At 37.4% G+C, this 17,834-nt stretch overlaps 1 protein-coding gene across 8 annotated transcripts in view; it reads right to left on the reverse strand.

Annotated features, from left to right (window-relative positions):
* Positions 1-247: 247 nt before the first annotated feature.
* ZBTB10 (zinc finger and BTB domain containing 10) overlaps positions 248-17,834 on the reverse strand; it is a 34,050-nt gene continuing 16,463 nt past the window's right edge. The window contains exons 3-8 of one of the 8 annotated variants that reach the window (XR_012040839.1): positions 11,150-11,323; positions 8,814-8,989; positions 5,790-6,003; positions 4,905-5,033; positions 4,027-4,113; positions 248-3,414 (exon numbers count right to left, since the gene is read on the reverse strand). Coding sequence is in view for 1 of the 8 variants with exons in the window: in XM_072852297.1 (XP_072708398.1) it covers positions 5,698-6,003; positions 8,814-8,989; positions 11,150-11,323 (656 nt within the window). In the remaining 7 variants the exon portion in view is untranslated. Of the gene's footprint in view, positions 3,415-3,825; positions 6,004-8,813; positions 8,990-11,149; positions 11,324-17,834 lie in introns of those variants that run through there. The other 7 variants (XR_012040838.1, XR_012040840.1, XR_012040837.1 and 4 more) reach the window with 7 other exon arrangements.

Consider the following 17,834-nt stretch of genomic DNA (forward strand, 5'->3'; position numbering starts at 1 on the left):
TCTACAGGAGAAGCAGAAAATTGAGGTTTTCAAATCCTTGAAAGAACTGACCAAGGGGCAATTTTTTAACTGAAGGAACCCACTTGTGCATAACGTAACAAAAGTAACACTCATTTAGGAAGGTAACAGAAGCCAAAGGATCAGTTCAAACACACATCCAGCATTATTCAGTCAAGAAGCTTTTGAGAAACCCAGGTGAAAGCACTTTTTCCAAACAGCTCAGGTTGGTGGGGCTGGAGAGAGGGAACAAAACACCAAGGCAAAGGTTTTGGGCGCACACAGTGCAACTGAATTTGAGGGGATCCAATCCTTCTGGTATGCACTAGGCTGTGTCTAAAGCATCCCTTAAGTGATCTGCTCAATGTTGCGCTGAAGTTTGTCTAAAATCCAGTTTTAGGTATACACATCTTATCTGGGATGCTGGTTTTTGGAAACTAATTATCTTAAAGTGATCTGCCTTATTATGAGCAAAGTTTAAAATACAACCTTAAAATAGAGTTTATTTTCTATAAATTCTATTCTATGTCAGAAGCAGAAGCTAAGTAATTTGCAGCAAATGATTGTATGTTAACACTTATCCATCCAAAGAAATCTCTCTGCATCTGCTTGTGGAGGGTGAGGAGGCAGGGCACAGATGAAAAGATAGAATGAAAGTTATTTTTTAAATTTATTTGCAGTATGGTAACTTAAAGACTGGTGCACATAGTATTAGAAGTCTTGAAATTATGTTTACATACCAATATGTTAGTGAGAAATTACTTATGTCTGTACTCTGAGGTGGCTAATCCAAATCAATTCATGTAAGCAAAACATTATGTATAGCTTATTTTAAACATTTGCTTCAAATTGCAATAATGTTAAATACAAAGTACTTGTTAAGCCAATTTTATTTTCCAGTTTAAGTCATAGAATCCTTCTAGTATATTTTTACCTTTTTTCACATAAGTGTTTTATAAACCCATAGTGAATTATATGTGGGATCTTCAACACCTCAAAGGGTTCAGCTCAGCAATGCCCCTGCCCCTGGATTTCAAACCTGTATTTTCTTTATTACAAAAGACTTATTTTATTACAGGTTTGTTAAAGGATACTATATGAAAACCAACTTATTACTTTTTATGCATTGTGCCAATATTTAACCTTTACCGTATTGTTTAGTGAAACACAGTAATGTGCTATTAAAACATAAAAGGCAAATCTCAGTTCTAAGGAGCCAACATTTATCAAATAAAAAATGGATAACAGATTACATAGTGAAGAGGGATGCTAACAGAAGGGTATACGGTAAAATATCTACAGAAAAGCTACTCAGTGGTACTACCTCCGCAGAGCCTGAACCACATTCTGGAGACACCGAATAAACTCAAAACTGGGCTTTCTTGCATAGCTTCATCAGAACGTTGTCACCAAATTGTTCTAGAAAGAAATACAGTGAATTGTCCAAAACATTCAAGTAGCAAACCAGAGGAACTGTAACAACTCAAATCCAAAAGCCTTTTTCTTATCACATTGCATTCAACATTTTCCTCCTTTTTCACTTTCTTTTGGCACAACAAGTTTTTCAGGCTCGTGGTGGTGTCAATTATCTTGCTTTCATTTCTCTTACTAGTTTCCAAAGCCATTTAAATACAACAAAAGTACAAAGGAACAGCCAATAAGGCACAGTTCTTGCAAAGTGAATTCTGCATCTGTGTGGAGTCAGCAGACTACGGAAATATTTTAGAATAGGTGGGAGACTTGTGTTTGAGTGGCAAGAACAGGAAAAGTCAAGTGAAACAAAACTGAAAGCAAGCAAACCACAGAGAGCAGCCTCATTAAAGAAAATTCTATTAAAAGCCTTACCAACTTAAAGCTAGGCAAAGAAAGCATCTTCTGCTAACAGCATTACTGCTGTGACCCCCAACTAGAAGCCTACCACATGCCAGTGTCCTGGCCACAAACTTTTCTTCACCTGATAACGCTTACTGTTTTCAGAAGGAAGAGGGGCATGTAGTAATACCTGAAAACTGTGCATTTGCAGAAGTATGTGTGTCTCAAAAAGTAAGTGTATGCTATGGGGACCAGTAATTTCAAACCTTACTTCTCAGGGTGCATCATTGTGTTGACAACCAAGTATCATTTCTGGCTTTCAAAACTGGTTTAACTTCAGAAAATTATTTTACTAGAAGATCTGTTTGCAAACTGAACTATGAAAATTTTCTATGCAATTGAAAAAAAATGCCATTTTTCCTGCAAGATGCATCTGACAATACAATTGAAAAATTCTTGCTATTGCATTGCAGCAACATTGGCGTACGTAAGACAAATGCATTTTACGTTGTCTTCCTTACATTACACCTACTTTGACAAGGACTTCTAATCAAAGTGAATTTACTTACTGATTTGATTTTGTCCTGCATCACAGTTCCCCGCCAGAAAGTGCTCTGTACGCTTACTTCTAAAAGATAACTGCCACTGCTTGAAGAGACGAGAAAGCAAACAAAAACCCACAGAAAGGGGGGAATCCCAACATCAGAACTCTGTGTTTGTCTGTTTTAATAACGTAAGTGATTCTTTTCATAAAACTACTTGTATGGCATTGCCCCAAATAAGGAAATCTCAGACATTTGGTTTGAGAAGTATTTCATCAGAAGACAAAATGAAAGACTGGGTATCTTTTAATTTGATAAGGAAGACAGTTTAAGGGCTTAGTCTTTCTTTTAAAAAGGAAAAAAAACAACTCAAAAAACCCCAAACCAGACAAACTGAAATTCACTGCCATGTTATTACAGCATAGCTCCAGCATTTCTTAAGGGGAAGACTATTTCTAGTGCAAACAGAAACCTCTTCCTACTTTATTATAATAGTACAGAAACTTGAGCTGTCCCTTTTAAGGCAATTCTTAGGAAATGTACTTTTATTAATTTAGAGCTCCCCAATCGAAGTAATATATTTAAAATAACTTCTGAATAAACAGCTCAGAAAATCCAGACTGCAGATAGCATCCAAACAAATTATTTTGGTTCTCCAACACAAGAACAGTGGATCTCCATTAAACTACTTCACACCATTTGCTAAAGAGCTAGTACCATATTTCAAGTCATTCCTCTCCCTCCAATCCTACCAAGGGCAATTACATGCAACTTCTAAAAGTAAGCAGTTAAGTATTACCAAGGAAACGATGATTGTCACAATGCAACAGAATATTAAGGCCAGTGAATAACAACTGAATATTTATAAATAACACTGATTTCTATTAAAGCCTGCTTTTCCAAATACAACCAGAACAAAAGCACAACAATTCTGTAGTGTACCAAGTGTATATTTCAATTTACTGTATGCAGTCTAACAACAAATTTGGTCATAATTTACCAGATATACATAAATGATTTAAGTAGTAAAAGAAGATTCAGTTCCAAGAGAGTAAGTTCATACCTTGAGGAAAAAACAAAACAAAAAAAAAGGAAAATACATTAAGAATGTAGAGCCAGGTCCAGTTTCTAAGCATTAAGTGAGCAGTATTCTAATAAAGCAGATTTAGGTGAATTTCAGATATATATATATATATTTATATATATAGACAGATCTACCAATTGTAAACTATGGTTTTAAAGGGGATAAATGGGATGGAAAAATCTTTATGCTATACTTACATATTCACAAAGCAGAACATTACTTTAACGTTTAAAATACTTTTTCATTCATATCATCTTTGCCCAACTAATTTCTACTTTGGACCCCACCAGAATTACATATTACTCATTTCAGTCTAGAACAATGAGAATAAGATGTATTCTTCAGTGTAAAAAAAAAAAAAGGCACCCCACCCTCCCCACCCTCCCCCAAAAAACTAATCATCTGTCAGGTTTACAATGATGTGGAAACTACCAATGAAACAAGTGGATGATAAAAAAAGCATTTTAATTCCCATATAACTGTAGTTCAAACTTATCTCAGCTTCAATCAGCAAAAACAATGTCTTAACATTATGTTACTGTTCTACTGATGTAAAGGACAACAGTAAAGCTTGTCTCTTTAAATACATACCAACTGTGATCAGATGGAGCACCATTAAGATTCTGTCCGTCAAAGCATAGTTCAAAGTTATCCACACAACTAGCATAATTTAGTTACCTGATATAAAATAGGAAAAAATATACTCATTTTAAAATTAAACAAAGCTGAAAAATATGGTGACTGTCAATTGGTTTTTATACAGTACTGTCACACTGGCCTAGCTATGTGTCATGATAAATGCTCTGCATATTTACTCGTTGTGACATAATAGTACATCAGATGTATTGTTCCAATGATTGCCTGAATTAATTTGCCTTAGGCTAGACAACACAGAGGAGTTTAAGATGAAGGTGTAATGCCCTCCCCTCCCTATGAAAGAGGCCTGAAATCATTGGTACAATATTACAAGCTTAGGAAAAAAATCCACATGGCTACAAAAATTCAAGTTTCAATGCCTCCTAGAAAATTTGAAATAAAGAATGTAGGGAGCATATCATCCTGAAAAGCAGACAACTCAAAGAGCATTATTTTGCTTTGGACTTTTTGTTTTTCTTAAAAAAAAAAAAATTCCAGCAAATTAAGTCAAAAGTTAAATGTAATTGGTTTATATTAAACACTAGCAACAACCCGTTAAGTACAAAAGAATAAAAAATAGTTTGTGTTCATTTTAATGACGAACGATGGGCACAATAGCCTAGTGTCCAATTCATATCACATAAACTAGCCAAAAACCGGACAAGTAAGAAATTATCAACCAAAAAGTTGTTTAATATGACACTTTCTCCATTCCTTGTATTTTTATTCTGTGGGACTGAGGTATACACCAGGGAAGTCAAAAAGTTTGAGAGGAGGGGGCCTTAGAGGAGCGAGGAAACATTATTACATCAGATACCTTTTAGCATGACTACCTCTTTTGACTAAGTGGCAGAAGAGTTACCCATGCTCTGATCAGTCTATTATTTTCATTATTGGTCATTTCTTCTGCAAGATCATTTTGGAACTGATGAATCAATAACAACCTTCTTGAAAATTCAAAACTGTGAAGAAACAGACACTAAATTAATGCCATTATTAACTTCTCCAGTGCTTATCACCTATACCACCTGCCAGTATAGAGCCAAAAGTTTTAAAACCAAATTTCAATACGGTGTTGGCATTATCTATGATGCATATTTAAATGATTGGCTTTCACCTATCAGAGTACAGGAGAGGTAAAGTTTGTATGGCAAAGACATGCTTGTGGAAACAAGAGCCACTAGCCCAAATTAGCTTCACTGGTTCACTGACAAAGTACGAGTGGATTGAGGAAAGCTGTCTTTGTATTTCCATACCAGGTTGCAATTTTCTGCATTCATGTTAACAGATACATGAATGTGTAACATAAGTACAGTTACTACGTCTGAATAGGACCCAAGTAGCTATATCCTATAAATAATAAAAAATACATTTTTCTTTTGATAACTGACTGTAGATGTGAGGACTCTGTATAATTCAACCAAATGGTTGTATGCTGTACAGTCCTGTGCAAATATCATAAAAAAATTAATAATCCTTTTTTGCTATAAGGCTTTGACCCTACATTTTTCACAGCAACATAACTACCATCCAGCCTGTACCATATTTCGCAAGCCTTCAGTCCAAAAATTCAAATAGTCAATCCATATAGTGTCCACTTGCGGCACCCTGAAGTCATATGCTCTGTCAGTCATCTAAAGGCATACAAACTTCCCCAGATTCATCCCATCGAGACTGGTCATTCTGTTCTTCTACATCATCACCAAGCTCCTCATCACCTTCTCCCACTTCATTTTCCTCGTATTCTTCATCCCTAGGGAAATCTGTGTCCTGCACCTGGTCTGCTCCCTCTTGCCCTCCAGGTTGAGATTTATCTGCACAGTCTACACAAACTCCATAACGTCGTGATCCATGTCTTATTCCAACACTGGCTGCTAGCATGAAAATCTTCTTACACACCATACATTTATACTTTTTATCCTTTTTATGCACCTATGGAAGAGAAATGTTAACAGCTGAAAAAATGCCTGTCAGGTTGCATTTGCATATAGTACTAGAAAACTATTAATAATATTAATTACTAATACAAAAATTCATTTTTTGAACTCTTCTGAAAGATACCCCAACACTGTTCAGAGAAAGAGAAGTACTACTAGAGATCCATTTTGACTACATGAGCTACTGCCCACAACCAAACTACCCGCTTACTGTTCAGCAGGTAGCTGAATAGCTGCCTGTTCCGTAAGCAGTGAGTGTTCATTTTGTAACTACTCACTGTACAGAACAAGACTCTGAAAGGCAATGAGAACAGTATAAGCACCGATGTTGCACACAGGATAATATCTCATTTAGAAAATCGACTTTACAATTTTAAGTCCTAGAACAAGCAGGAGTTATTAAATCCTGTATTAATTCAAAGAGCAAAGTCCTTCTTCCACAACACCTCCCTCCCAGCACAACCAAACCCAACAACATCTTTCCAGGTCCCTTTGGTGAATTTTTTGTCCTGTATGTAGCATGAGCTTGTGTGTAAAATGAGAAGGCTGCTGTTGACTAACTTGACTAAACATAAATTTTAATATTGAATTTGGGAGTATGTTACTTGTACAAGTAACTGAATTCAGCAACCATGTATAATAGTTATCATCTTGGAAAAAAATAAGTTGAAGACCTCTTTCTTCTATCTGGTGTCCCTACAACAGATTACAACTATGTGCTTAAAATATCTCATTTTGAGGTCCCATTGAAAAAGTTGCCATTTTAGATAAAACTGAAATTACCACCCAGATGAGGGAAAAAAAACAAGGTCAAGATACAAATAGTTACTTTAGTCCCACTGTATAATCTGTACAGCTCATACTACATGTTTTTTCCTCAGCCTCCAGACTTGTTATGATAATGTTTCACACAACACAATGTTCTGAGGTGTTTGTTGAATGGGGGGAGGGAGGGGAGAAGGGATGGAAGAAAGGTTTTCAGACTCTACCAGGGAGAACACACTTCAGTTATAGCACAGGGCTGGGCTGAGCTCACTCTATAGCTATTTTCACCCTGTCTGACTTCATCTCCCTTCCTGGAGGGAAAAAAAAAAAAAATCTTCAGCTACAAGACCTGGTCAGATACTGCAGGACAGAAACCCGAAGTCCCACTCTACTCTTCCTGGTAGACCGACTACCGCCCAACTGTTGCTATCTTCCCTGGTGAGCCACAAAGGAAGAAGCAGAGTAGCTGCTGGGCCGTGTTACACAGTATCACCACTAGTAGGGTGATAATGACCTAACCTCCTCTGCTCAGCCACAGAGCTGCCCCATACCATCACCACCTCTACCACTGCAGTCATCTACATACACTACAGAATAAAATGACTCTGTAACATCATAGGTACTCCTGTCCTTTCAGGCATCTAAGCCTTCACCAGGTGGTATGGGAGAAGGAAGAAAGGCAGTAGTAGCAGGGTGGAAAGATGTGTATCTAAGATGAGAAGCCCAGTGGAACATAAGAAGGATATAGTTCTAAAATTTACGTAGGAGCTATTAACATATGCCTTTCCTACCTGTAGAGCAGTTTAAGGAATACTTAAAATTACTACAGTGGTCTTATAAATATCTTCTAGAATTATATCCTGATATGACTGAGGTTATTATTTACTTTTAATAATATTACTGGCTAACAGAAAGTCCATTTCATGATAGCGCAAGCTAGAAAGGAAAGTTAGGAAGACTTACACCAAAAGCTCTTTTCTGCATCCGCATTAAAACTTGGAAGCTCACAACCACTTTTTCTACTCAGTGAGGAACAAAAAGCCAACTGCGAGGAGGCTATGGAGACTTATGGAACACCTTCATGAGGGAGCAAGGTGGTCCACTGATTCTCAAAGGACTGAGGAAAGCTACCAAAACGGAAAAGTAAAGTGCAATTTACCCCATTCCATGTCCTAACCTATTTTGAGTATCTGCAAAACATGTTGCAAAATGAGTTTTTTAAAATCACAGCTTGGAGAAGTGTTATTACCTTCTCAACACCAATATGATCTTGCTTTTATTACTCCCCTAAAACACATCTTGGATTTTATACAGTCAATATTATAATGAAGTCTTAATTTCCTGACAGACTAGATACAAAGTACCTGCAAAATACCCAAGACAGATAATACTTTCTCTGGATCCTCAGATGAACAGTACTCAAGTCAAATCCTGAGTTATGCAACATGCACAGGACAGGGTAAGCTCAACTGCTGATTATGGTATTGGGAGAATGCAAGTCAGAAGGATGTTTACTTTCCACATCTCAGATATTTTCATTCTTTCCTAAATCTTAAAGTAGATACTATACTATAGCTTTGTCTCTTTGTGAAATAAGTATTTTGGAACTACCTCAAGATATTGTGCCACTGCTGATTAACAGGGTGTCCTCACAGAAAATGGTGATGCAGCATTATAGAACAAGATGATGTGCTATTCTGTTGCAGTAACACTAAGCCCAAACTCCCTTTCATTATCTACAGAATACTTACACATACTGCATCTCTATCATGTCACTTTCAAAATAATCTTGAAATTATCTCTATCAGAATTCCAGCAACTGTCTTAATTGATACTGCATTTTCCATTATGAATTTGAGAGGTATAGTTATCACAGGGAGATGTTTATCTTCATCCATTTTAGATTAAGGTAAAACAGTTTACATTGTGGCAAATCAGAGAACAGTGTTTCTCCCAACTACCAAAACATCTGAAAAAAACACAAGAACCCACTCGTACAGGTGTGTACACACACACACACACACACTTGAGGTTACCTACCAAGGAATGTCTCTTTACATGCTCTCTTCGAGTAAACAGCTTCCCACAGATGTCACAACTGAAAGATCTCACGCCTGTGTGAATGAGCAAGTGTCTCTTTAGTGTTCTTCTGTATTTGGCTACATAATTACAGTGTGGACACTTCAACTTGTTCATGATTAAAGCAGAGGAATCGCCTACAAGAAAATAAGCCATCAGGAGAAAAGACGATGAAACACAAAAACCCTACCTATTTCAATATGTTCTGCCTGGTGCACAAAAATAAACAGGTGCCAAAACAATAAAGCACCCACATGACTTTTCATCAGCCAAATCAGGACAATGTCTGCCTGCAGAAACTACAAATACTGGTAGGTTCTGCATGTGTGATCTTGCTAGAAAAATACCTACTTGTTACCAAGGAATTTTAACTACAGAAGTACAGATCAATTCTTTGAAAAGAAGTCTTATTTCATGAATCAGAGTAAGTTAGCTGCAGGCTAGCAGTATTCCATTTTGTAGAGGTCACCTATACCAGAAAACACTTTATTCTGGATTAGAAACCCTCTAGCTCTGCGGCATTTAGACGGCTTACAATCTTCTCTCCCAATATTCTATTTAGAATTATGTGCAGGAACTGCCTGCCAAGATCTGACTCTACAAATAAATAAAAAAAGAAAGTACAACTAAGCAAGAAGAAATATTGACAAAAGGAGTAGGACAGTAAGAGGTAGCATAATTCTGAAATAGTTAAAAAGGGAAGTTATTGGTTTAGATCTTCGCTATTCTCTACCCAAAGTCTATTTTGGTCTAACAGTAGAAAAAATAAAGAGGGCAGAAAAAACTTCCGGAAGTAGCAATATCCCACTTCTTCCTTATGATGGAAGAGAGCTATTTACATATCCTTGGACCAAGGATAACATAGCTTGCTCAAAAGATACGTGCAAAACACGTATCCTACAAACCTACAAACAGGTTTACTATAGCTGCCTATTACTGTGTGAAATAGAAAAGCACATGATGCTGTGACAGCTATGAAGGTCACACAGGAATACAAGGAGTATTTTGAGAATAGGGTACTGACTCAACTTACTACAGGTGAGAATTTATGAACATGATCATAACCACCTAAAAGCATCCAAAAAGCACTGGCTAAGGCTACATGATTATATGTGTAAGAGTTTCTAATGTTCATGCTGGCAGGAAGAAAGCAAAAATAATTGTGTGTTATGTGCACGGGCCTGCACGCCTGTATCTAAGATGCCTTCTCCCAGCTTCAAAAGTCATCATAACACGGAAGTTAAATTTTGCTAATATTCAAAAGTTTGCCTTGGTATATCAGAGCACTCATGCAAGCCACATGTCAGTATAATGTCACATAATGGCTTACATGAAGAAAAGTAATTTCAAAAAAAGGTTTTAAATTGCAGTCTTATACACATCAACAGGGGTATGACAGACAGGCAGACATCAGGGCTGTAAGATATATGGGAATTTAATGGTTTAAGAACAGGCAAACCTCCTAAGACCTGAGTTCTAATCCCTTGCCTGCTAGTGAATTTCGCCTTTTGATGACCCAGTTTCTTCCACTGTAAAAACCAAAATATTTAAAGTAAACCATAAACCACATCCCAGTAATAGCTCAAAGTTACAGAGAAGAGGTAGGCATTACTATTACCCAGTCCTTAAGATCCTCTTTTTACTGAAGACTTTATGTATTTTAAGGATCTAGCAGTAATTATTTTAGATGCGGTGAGTTTTTTGGTATGTTTTCAGACAGAAGAATAATTACAGATAATTGCTTGCTTGAACTATTATGAAAGGCACATAAGCTGTGAAAAGGTAGGTTATAAAAGATAGGTTTGACTGAAGAGGGCTTTAGTTATGGCTGCATTGAATTCAAAACCTTTATTGCAATGAAGTTTTTATTTTTAATAGCGAGAAGTATGCTCTGAGATCTACTTTTAAAATTATATTTAACTTTATATCTTCATCAACCAAGTGTTCAATTTCAAAGCCAATTTATCTGTAGTTAGCTTACTAAGGGGGGGGAGGGGGGGAGAAGCTATCAGATCATTAAAGACCTCAGGTATCTTCATATTCAGGCACAACACAAGAGCTGCTATAAATAATGTTCTGTTTTTACTTTTCCATACATTTGAATTCCTTTTTCTCCCTCCAAGGAAGTACTCCTATTTACATTATCCAGAAAGGCAAATGATATGGAAGAAGATTATGCAAACACTTAATCTTATAAATCTCTAACAAATTAATCAAATATTACCAGCAGGGACACAGAAGATAAAGAACCCCTATCAGAGGCAAAAAACAACCTCCTCTCCATCAGATATACTTGCCGTTTTCCCAAGCTTCTTTTGGCCAAGATTCCGGCAGCAGTCCATACTTGAAGTCACTTGAAGTACCCGGCAGCAGTCCATACTTGAAGTCACTTGAAGTACCCGGCAGCAGTCCATACTTGAAGTCACTTGAAGTACCCGGCAGCAGTCCATACTTGAAGTCACTTGAAGTACCTATTACAGACACAGTCTTACTTTAGCTTACTTCCCCAGTTCTAATCAGCCATGTTGTTTAGCAAAATATATATCCTTTCTCAACTGTGACAAAGAAGTTTCAAACATTAAAATAATAATCTTTCTTTGCATAATCTTCAATACTGAAATGAAGAAATAACTGCATTCCTCATTTCAATGGAATTAGACCTTTGAACTACTCTCCATGGCACCATTTCTTCTCCCCATCCTGAGAAAAATTCGAAGCCTTTTTCATACTACAGAAACTCTTATGGTAAGGATATTTATTCCCTCACTATCATCATGACAGGGCTAAAAAGTTTTCCACTGGATTCTCTTTACAACTGCTTTGTGCAGTGATTTCATCTGGTCTACCACAGGCAGTCCAGGTGGTACAAAAGTAAACATTTTCTACTGGAGGTGTGATTTTCTTTATGGCCTTAAAATATCTCAGTGATATATAAAGTGCTTTAAATACCTTTATATAAATAAAGTATCCTACAGCTATGTCTAAATTATTTTTTGAATAATCATCTCCATTACTCTATAAGCACATCAATTCAATAAACCATTATTACTTGGAATATACCAGCTTAAAAGACTAGTTTGCATGTTTACATTTGGTCTTTAGACAAGCTCTTCATGCAGTTTGCATGGTCTTTGTAGCTTTTTTTCCTCTTTAAAAGAACAAAATCATTCAGAAGTGAACAGTGCCTTAAAAAGAAAAGATCCTTGCTTGTTTAATTCTATACTTTTGTTAACAAGCAAGAATTGCATGAGCGAATATGGAATCACTATTACACAGCTCAGAGAAGAGAACTATAAATAGTATACAAGAAAGCTGCACTAGGCATAGCATATTTGCTAATCGTATTTGATTTTTAAAATAAAAAATGATATAAATATATAAACAATATTTTAAAAGCTTATAAAAATCATATTTGTGGGGCAAAGACTCTTCTGGCAAGAGTGCAAATCAATCTTCCCCCCAATCCCCAAGACAGGAGTTTGTTGGAAAACATGAACTCCTAAATCCATTACTTTCCTCACAGGCACACAGTTGTTAAATAAACAAACTGCAGTGGAAACTGGCAGATTTCCTTTTATTTGTCTGGATGGTGCTCAGGTCCTCACACTGGATTCCCAACGTCACTGTTGTGAAAAGCCTTGAAAAGGACTTCATAGCAAACAGATACATGTTTACTTTCAAGCCTAAGACTGTACATTTTAATAGTCCAAAGACTTTTTCCTTTGTCCCTATTACTGCTCCTTCTAACGATTTTTCTGGGAAAGGAAATTCTCTTACTGTAAGCTAGAACTTAATGCAGCTAGTGGTAAGCTGCATATTTAAACACTCGCAACTTAACAGTTTTACTGGAAAAAAGTACAGATTACAAATCCTCACAGCATTAGACATATACAGTAATTTCATTTACTGCTCAGGCAGTGTTACAGTTGGCAGCAGGGGTTTCATCTGCAACGTAAGACAACAGTTCAGAGGGAAATCAATTAGCAAATAGGAAGCTTACCATTCTATCCTATCCGTTAGACAGTGGCAAATGATAAGCAAAGCTGGATCATGACTACCGAACTAGGTATTCCATCAGAGCTTTTAAAAGCAGAGCTCAAGTGGACAAAGGAAGAGAAATCCCAGTATTTTAGCTCATCCACCTAGCTATTTTGGTATAGAAAGAAAGAAGGGGGGGGGGGGGGGGGGGGGGAATAAATCTCCTTCTCCTTTAAGAAACAAAGTAGTGAGGAAAATATTTTTTTAATTACTGACTCTAATAGCTGTTGTTATATCCAAAAGAGGAAAGAACTCCTTACGCTAATTTGGAGCTATGGACTCCAGCAATGGCATCTCACAACAGCTCAAGAACATAGATACCCTATAGACATGCCAACTACACATTCCTTTGAGGTGAGCAGTAAAACTTCCTTCTGTGATACACAACAAAGGATTAGTGAGGAAGCAGTGTTGTACAGTTCTGGGCAAAAGCAAAGATGACTTGACCTCAAGGCTAAAAGCCTCCAAATAAAAGCAGGCTTCAGGATCTAGCAGAAAAAAAAAAACAAAACAACTTTTATAACCTGCTTAAAATACTAACCCTTTTCTTTAAAGGTTTTTCTCCTCTAATAGAGCTGTCCTGTCTCTAGTTGACCAGTGGAAGATCAGTAATCAAAATATTTTAATCACTTTTTCCCCCACCTTACAGGAGGAATATCTGCAAGATCAACAGACCAAGCCTTTACTGCTCACAGATGTAAAGTATATGCTGTGTATAGGCAATATTGCATAGCTTCCTTCAAAATAAGCATACATGAGAGACTGACCGTAAGTATGAGTTGTACCAAGCTGAGCACATTTATAACACTGTCACTTTGACAGTTCTTCTGGATCTAAGAGAACACAAATAGAATTTCATTAGGAACATTTATGCTCACAGCTGGTATTGAAGTTTGAGGGAAGTTAGGAGCTCAAATTCCTGCATAGGTCTAGATCTTAGCATAAGACTCGGCATAGAGCCAAATAGGCTTAAGAGCTGTAGTCTAGTGTAGATAATAGCTACTAAATCTTTCTACCTCCAATTTGAAGAGAAGACCTGCCATAACATGAAAGAACACAGGCACAGATACCACAAGAGATAAGAGGTTGCTACAGACACTTCAGTCTCTGCACAGTAGAGGACTAAGTAGATCATAATTAAACCTAATGCTTATTCTTAGAATAACGTGTTGACCTAGAAAACCTGCTTTCTAGATTAAGCACACATATAACATGTTCAAAACAAAACAACAAAAAAGGCATTTTTAATGTCTAATGGCTCATCCATACAGGAAAGACATGAATTACAGACAGACTGGGATCTGGAAGTACAATACCTAGCCTCTAGTAGTTTCCCCAGGCAGACATATAGCCTACAGTCAGATAAGCTTCTGACTGTAGCTGAGCCAAGTATAAGATGTTATGGACCCCTGTGGCTCCTAACATCTCCTCCCACCCAGGCTACTGCCCCCTGAAACCTGCTTGCAAAACCAGAGATATAGTCATCTAACCTGTTCCTGTCAACTTAAACCTAGATGATTTTGATCAGAGACTGAAAGCAACTACATATGCAGATGTACTGGTAGACTGGGGGTGGGGTGCAAAGGGGGAAATACAGACAGCAGTGAGAAAGATTTTTTTTTTTTTTTTAAAAAGGGTAATTAGAAGCAATAATGTTCTGCATCTCCAGACCAGGTCATCTGACCACAACTTTCCTCCGATCTAAGGATACCTTTTTACAGTTTAGTTGATCCCTAAAAGAAGTGTAAGTTAATCATTCAAATGTCAATTAGCCTCCAACACCTACCCATTCTTCTACCCAGCATGGAGAAGAGGTTTCTATCAGTAACATGATCTTAAAAAAAGAAAAACCCAAACAAAATAATAAAAATAAAACAGAATACAAATAAGCTGATTAACTATCAACACTAAAATTCTCAAGATGTCAATTTGAAAAGAGATAAAGACAGTCCGAAATACAATGACATGAGTTGTGTAGGCTTTTACACAACTAACAAAAACTTTACGGAATGATTTTATGTTCTACTGTGTTCTCAGGAAAAAGGATAACCAGAAGTCAGACACGCTGATTTTTAGTTTTGAAGGCAAGGGAGGGGAGTATCACCAGAAAGAGAGAATGCATCTGAGCGGAAACATCCTTAGTTTGACAAGTTTTGCTCTTCTTCTGTGACCAGAAATATGCTATTTTTTTGGGAAGAAAAGGAGACATTACTGAGTTGGGGAAGATCAAGCAGGTTAATAAGAAGATCAACAATAGAAGCCATTGAACCAGTCATTATAAAAGGGAACATGGGCATAGGGTGCGCTGAGGGAGAAGATACAAAACTTTGCATTAGATGCAGTCGTCTGTAATGAACTTACCTTCTGTTTTCTTTATACACATTACCACTAAAAACAGTGCCAAAAGAGGAGAAAAAGGAATACTACTATTTTTCCACCAGGTTTTCTGACATTGACTGCTCATTCAGATCAATTAAAAAAAGACAGAAAGTAGACAGGATAAACGATTAGACCACAGCTTTCAAGGACTGTAAAGAGAGCAGTGGTAATCTACTGATACAATCTGGATTGCTATGAGAGCTGGATTTTTTGCTTATGTTAGGTAAACATCACAGAAAAAACAGCACTGCCAAGATTGTCGTACTGGGAAGGTGGGGGAAAGAAAAATATATCGTACTCCATTTGTTCCCAGAGTATCACTCACATCTTTAACCTTGCTTTCTGAAAAGGGGTCAAAGCATATTACTTCTCAACTGCCTCTTGCAACAGAAGGCTCAGACAAACTTAAGACATTTTGCCAATGCAATCTTACTCATACTCTATGTACTGCTCCCAATTGCTCTTAATTTTTACTATTTCTCATTCATGAAAAAAACGGTTTATTGCCTTGACTATGGAGGCAGAGCTATCACCAACTAACCCTGCTAGATGACCATCAATTGATGCCAAATATATCATGCACTTGCTTTTTCAACTTACTTATCATGTATTCCCCTAAAACTCCTCCCTGAGAAAGGGGTGCCATTCACATTACAAAGCTATTTTGCTGGTCTCTCCCCGCAAAGGCTACATCAGTGAAACACAAGACAGTAAGAGCTTTCCTCATCCAGATCATTTATTTGTGGGGGAGTTATTGTCCTCAGGGACTATCACAGACTCAAACACCAACTTAGGTCTGAAGGGACCTCTGAAGGTCACCTAGTTCAACCTCCAGCTCACAGCAGGGCTAACTTCAAAGCTGGACTATATGTTGCTTTGGACCTTGCCAAGTTTTAAATATCTACAAGGACAGGAGATTCCTTAAACCCTCTAAGCAACATGTTCCAACACAACCACTCTCACTGTCAACAGTTTTCTTCATATACAACTGGAATTTCCTCAGCTGCAACTTGTGACAACTGACTCCTGACCTTTCATTGTGCACCTCTGAAAAGCATCTGGGTTCATTTTCTCTACAATCCCCTTAAGGGGGTAGAAGACAGCAGGTAGATCCCTCAGCCTTCTCCACACTAAATAAATTCAGTTCCTCAGCTTCTCCTTGAACAACATGTTCTCCGTCCCCCTAACCACCTTAGTGCCCCTCTACTGGACTCCCTCCAGCTTGCCGACATCTTTCTTGTACTGGGCTGCCCTAAACTGGGCACAGGATTTCAATAGGGGTGTTGTTATCACTTCCCTCAGCCTGCTGGCTACGTTCTTGCTAATACCACCACTATGAGGCTAGCCTTCATTGCTTCTAGGATGCACTACCAACTTATGTTCAGCTTGCTGTCCACGAGGACCCCCTGGTTCTTTTCCGCAGAGTTACTATACAGCCACTCAGCACTCAGCTTGTACTGATGCACAGGGTTGTTACTTCCAGATGCTGGACTTGACATTTGTCATTGCACAGCATCTTGAGGGTTCCTGTTGGCCAATTCCTGTGGATTGGTGAGGTCCATCTGAACAACAGCCCAGCCTTGTCCTCTAGCATATCGACCATTCCCACCAATTTGACATCATCTGCAAACTTGCTGAGAGCATCTTCTGTCCTACTATCCTGATCACTAATGAAGATGTTAAACAGTATGAGACTCAGTAAGCTATTTTCAGGAAAATAGCTCTTCTTGACTTCACTGTCAAGAAAATACCTTCATCCATACAGTTCTGGACTATGTTGTAAGCTCAAGGGCCAGATCATGAACCCTGCAAACAAGTCAATTTAAGGATGTACCTCAAGAGCTTTCTCAAGTAAAGTATTCAAGAGATAACTCAAAGATTTTCTAATATAAACATTTCACACCCCCTTTTCATCAAGTCTTATATTTAAAGTATTAATATAAGTAAGACTTACAAAGAGATATACACCTGAAAGGCTGTGTGAAACTCCCAGAGACTGACTGCCACTTAGGATTAAGATCCTTCAATACAGTAAAACACACCAACCACTCTAGATACTCTGGTAACCAAATTAAATGTCTTGACATTATGTTCTGCTCCTATTTTCTTGATAACTCTCTGAAAAAGCAACTGTAGAGCAAATCCAAGGAAATAAGTTTGACTTGTCCTCAAAGCTGCCAGTTTCTCCCTAATGAATGGGTAAAAAGCATCCAATAAAAAAGAAAGAAAAGAAAATTAAGTTTATTTCCATCTTAGCCCCAATAGAAGTGTTCTCTACACAGTAAAGTCATTAGTTTCTTTCTGCATCAGCATTAGAGAACTACTATTGTTACCATTTTATCAGCTACATGTTGTAGCTTGTAAACATTTTCTTAAAGAATTAAACGTCATCTTGAGGGACAGGAAATAGAAGTATCATCATGCACCATGATCAAAGATCACTGATGTCACTGTAGTTGAGACAAATACACCAAGAACTGATACGGGTCTTCATTTGTATTTATTCTTATGTAAAGACACAAGCACAGATACTATTGCTGTGTAGAGACCGTTTTGGTGCAAACA

The sequence above is a fragment of the Ciconia boyciana genome, chromosome 2, assembly GCF_034638445.1.
Source record: "Ciconia boyciana chromosome 2, ASM3463844v1, whole genome shotgun sequence".
Taxonomy (NCBI): domain Eukaryota; kingdom Metazoa; phylum Chordata; class Aves; order Ciconiiformes; family Ciconiidae; genus Ciconia; species Ciconia boyciana.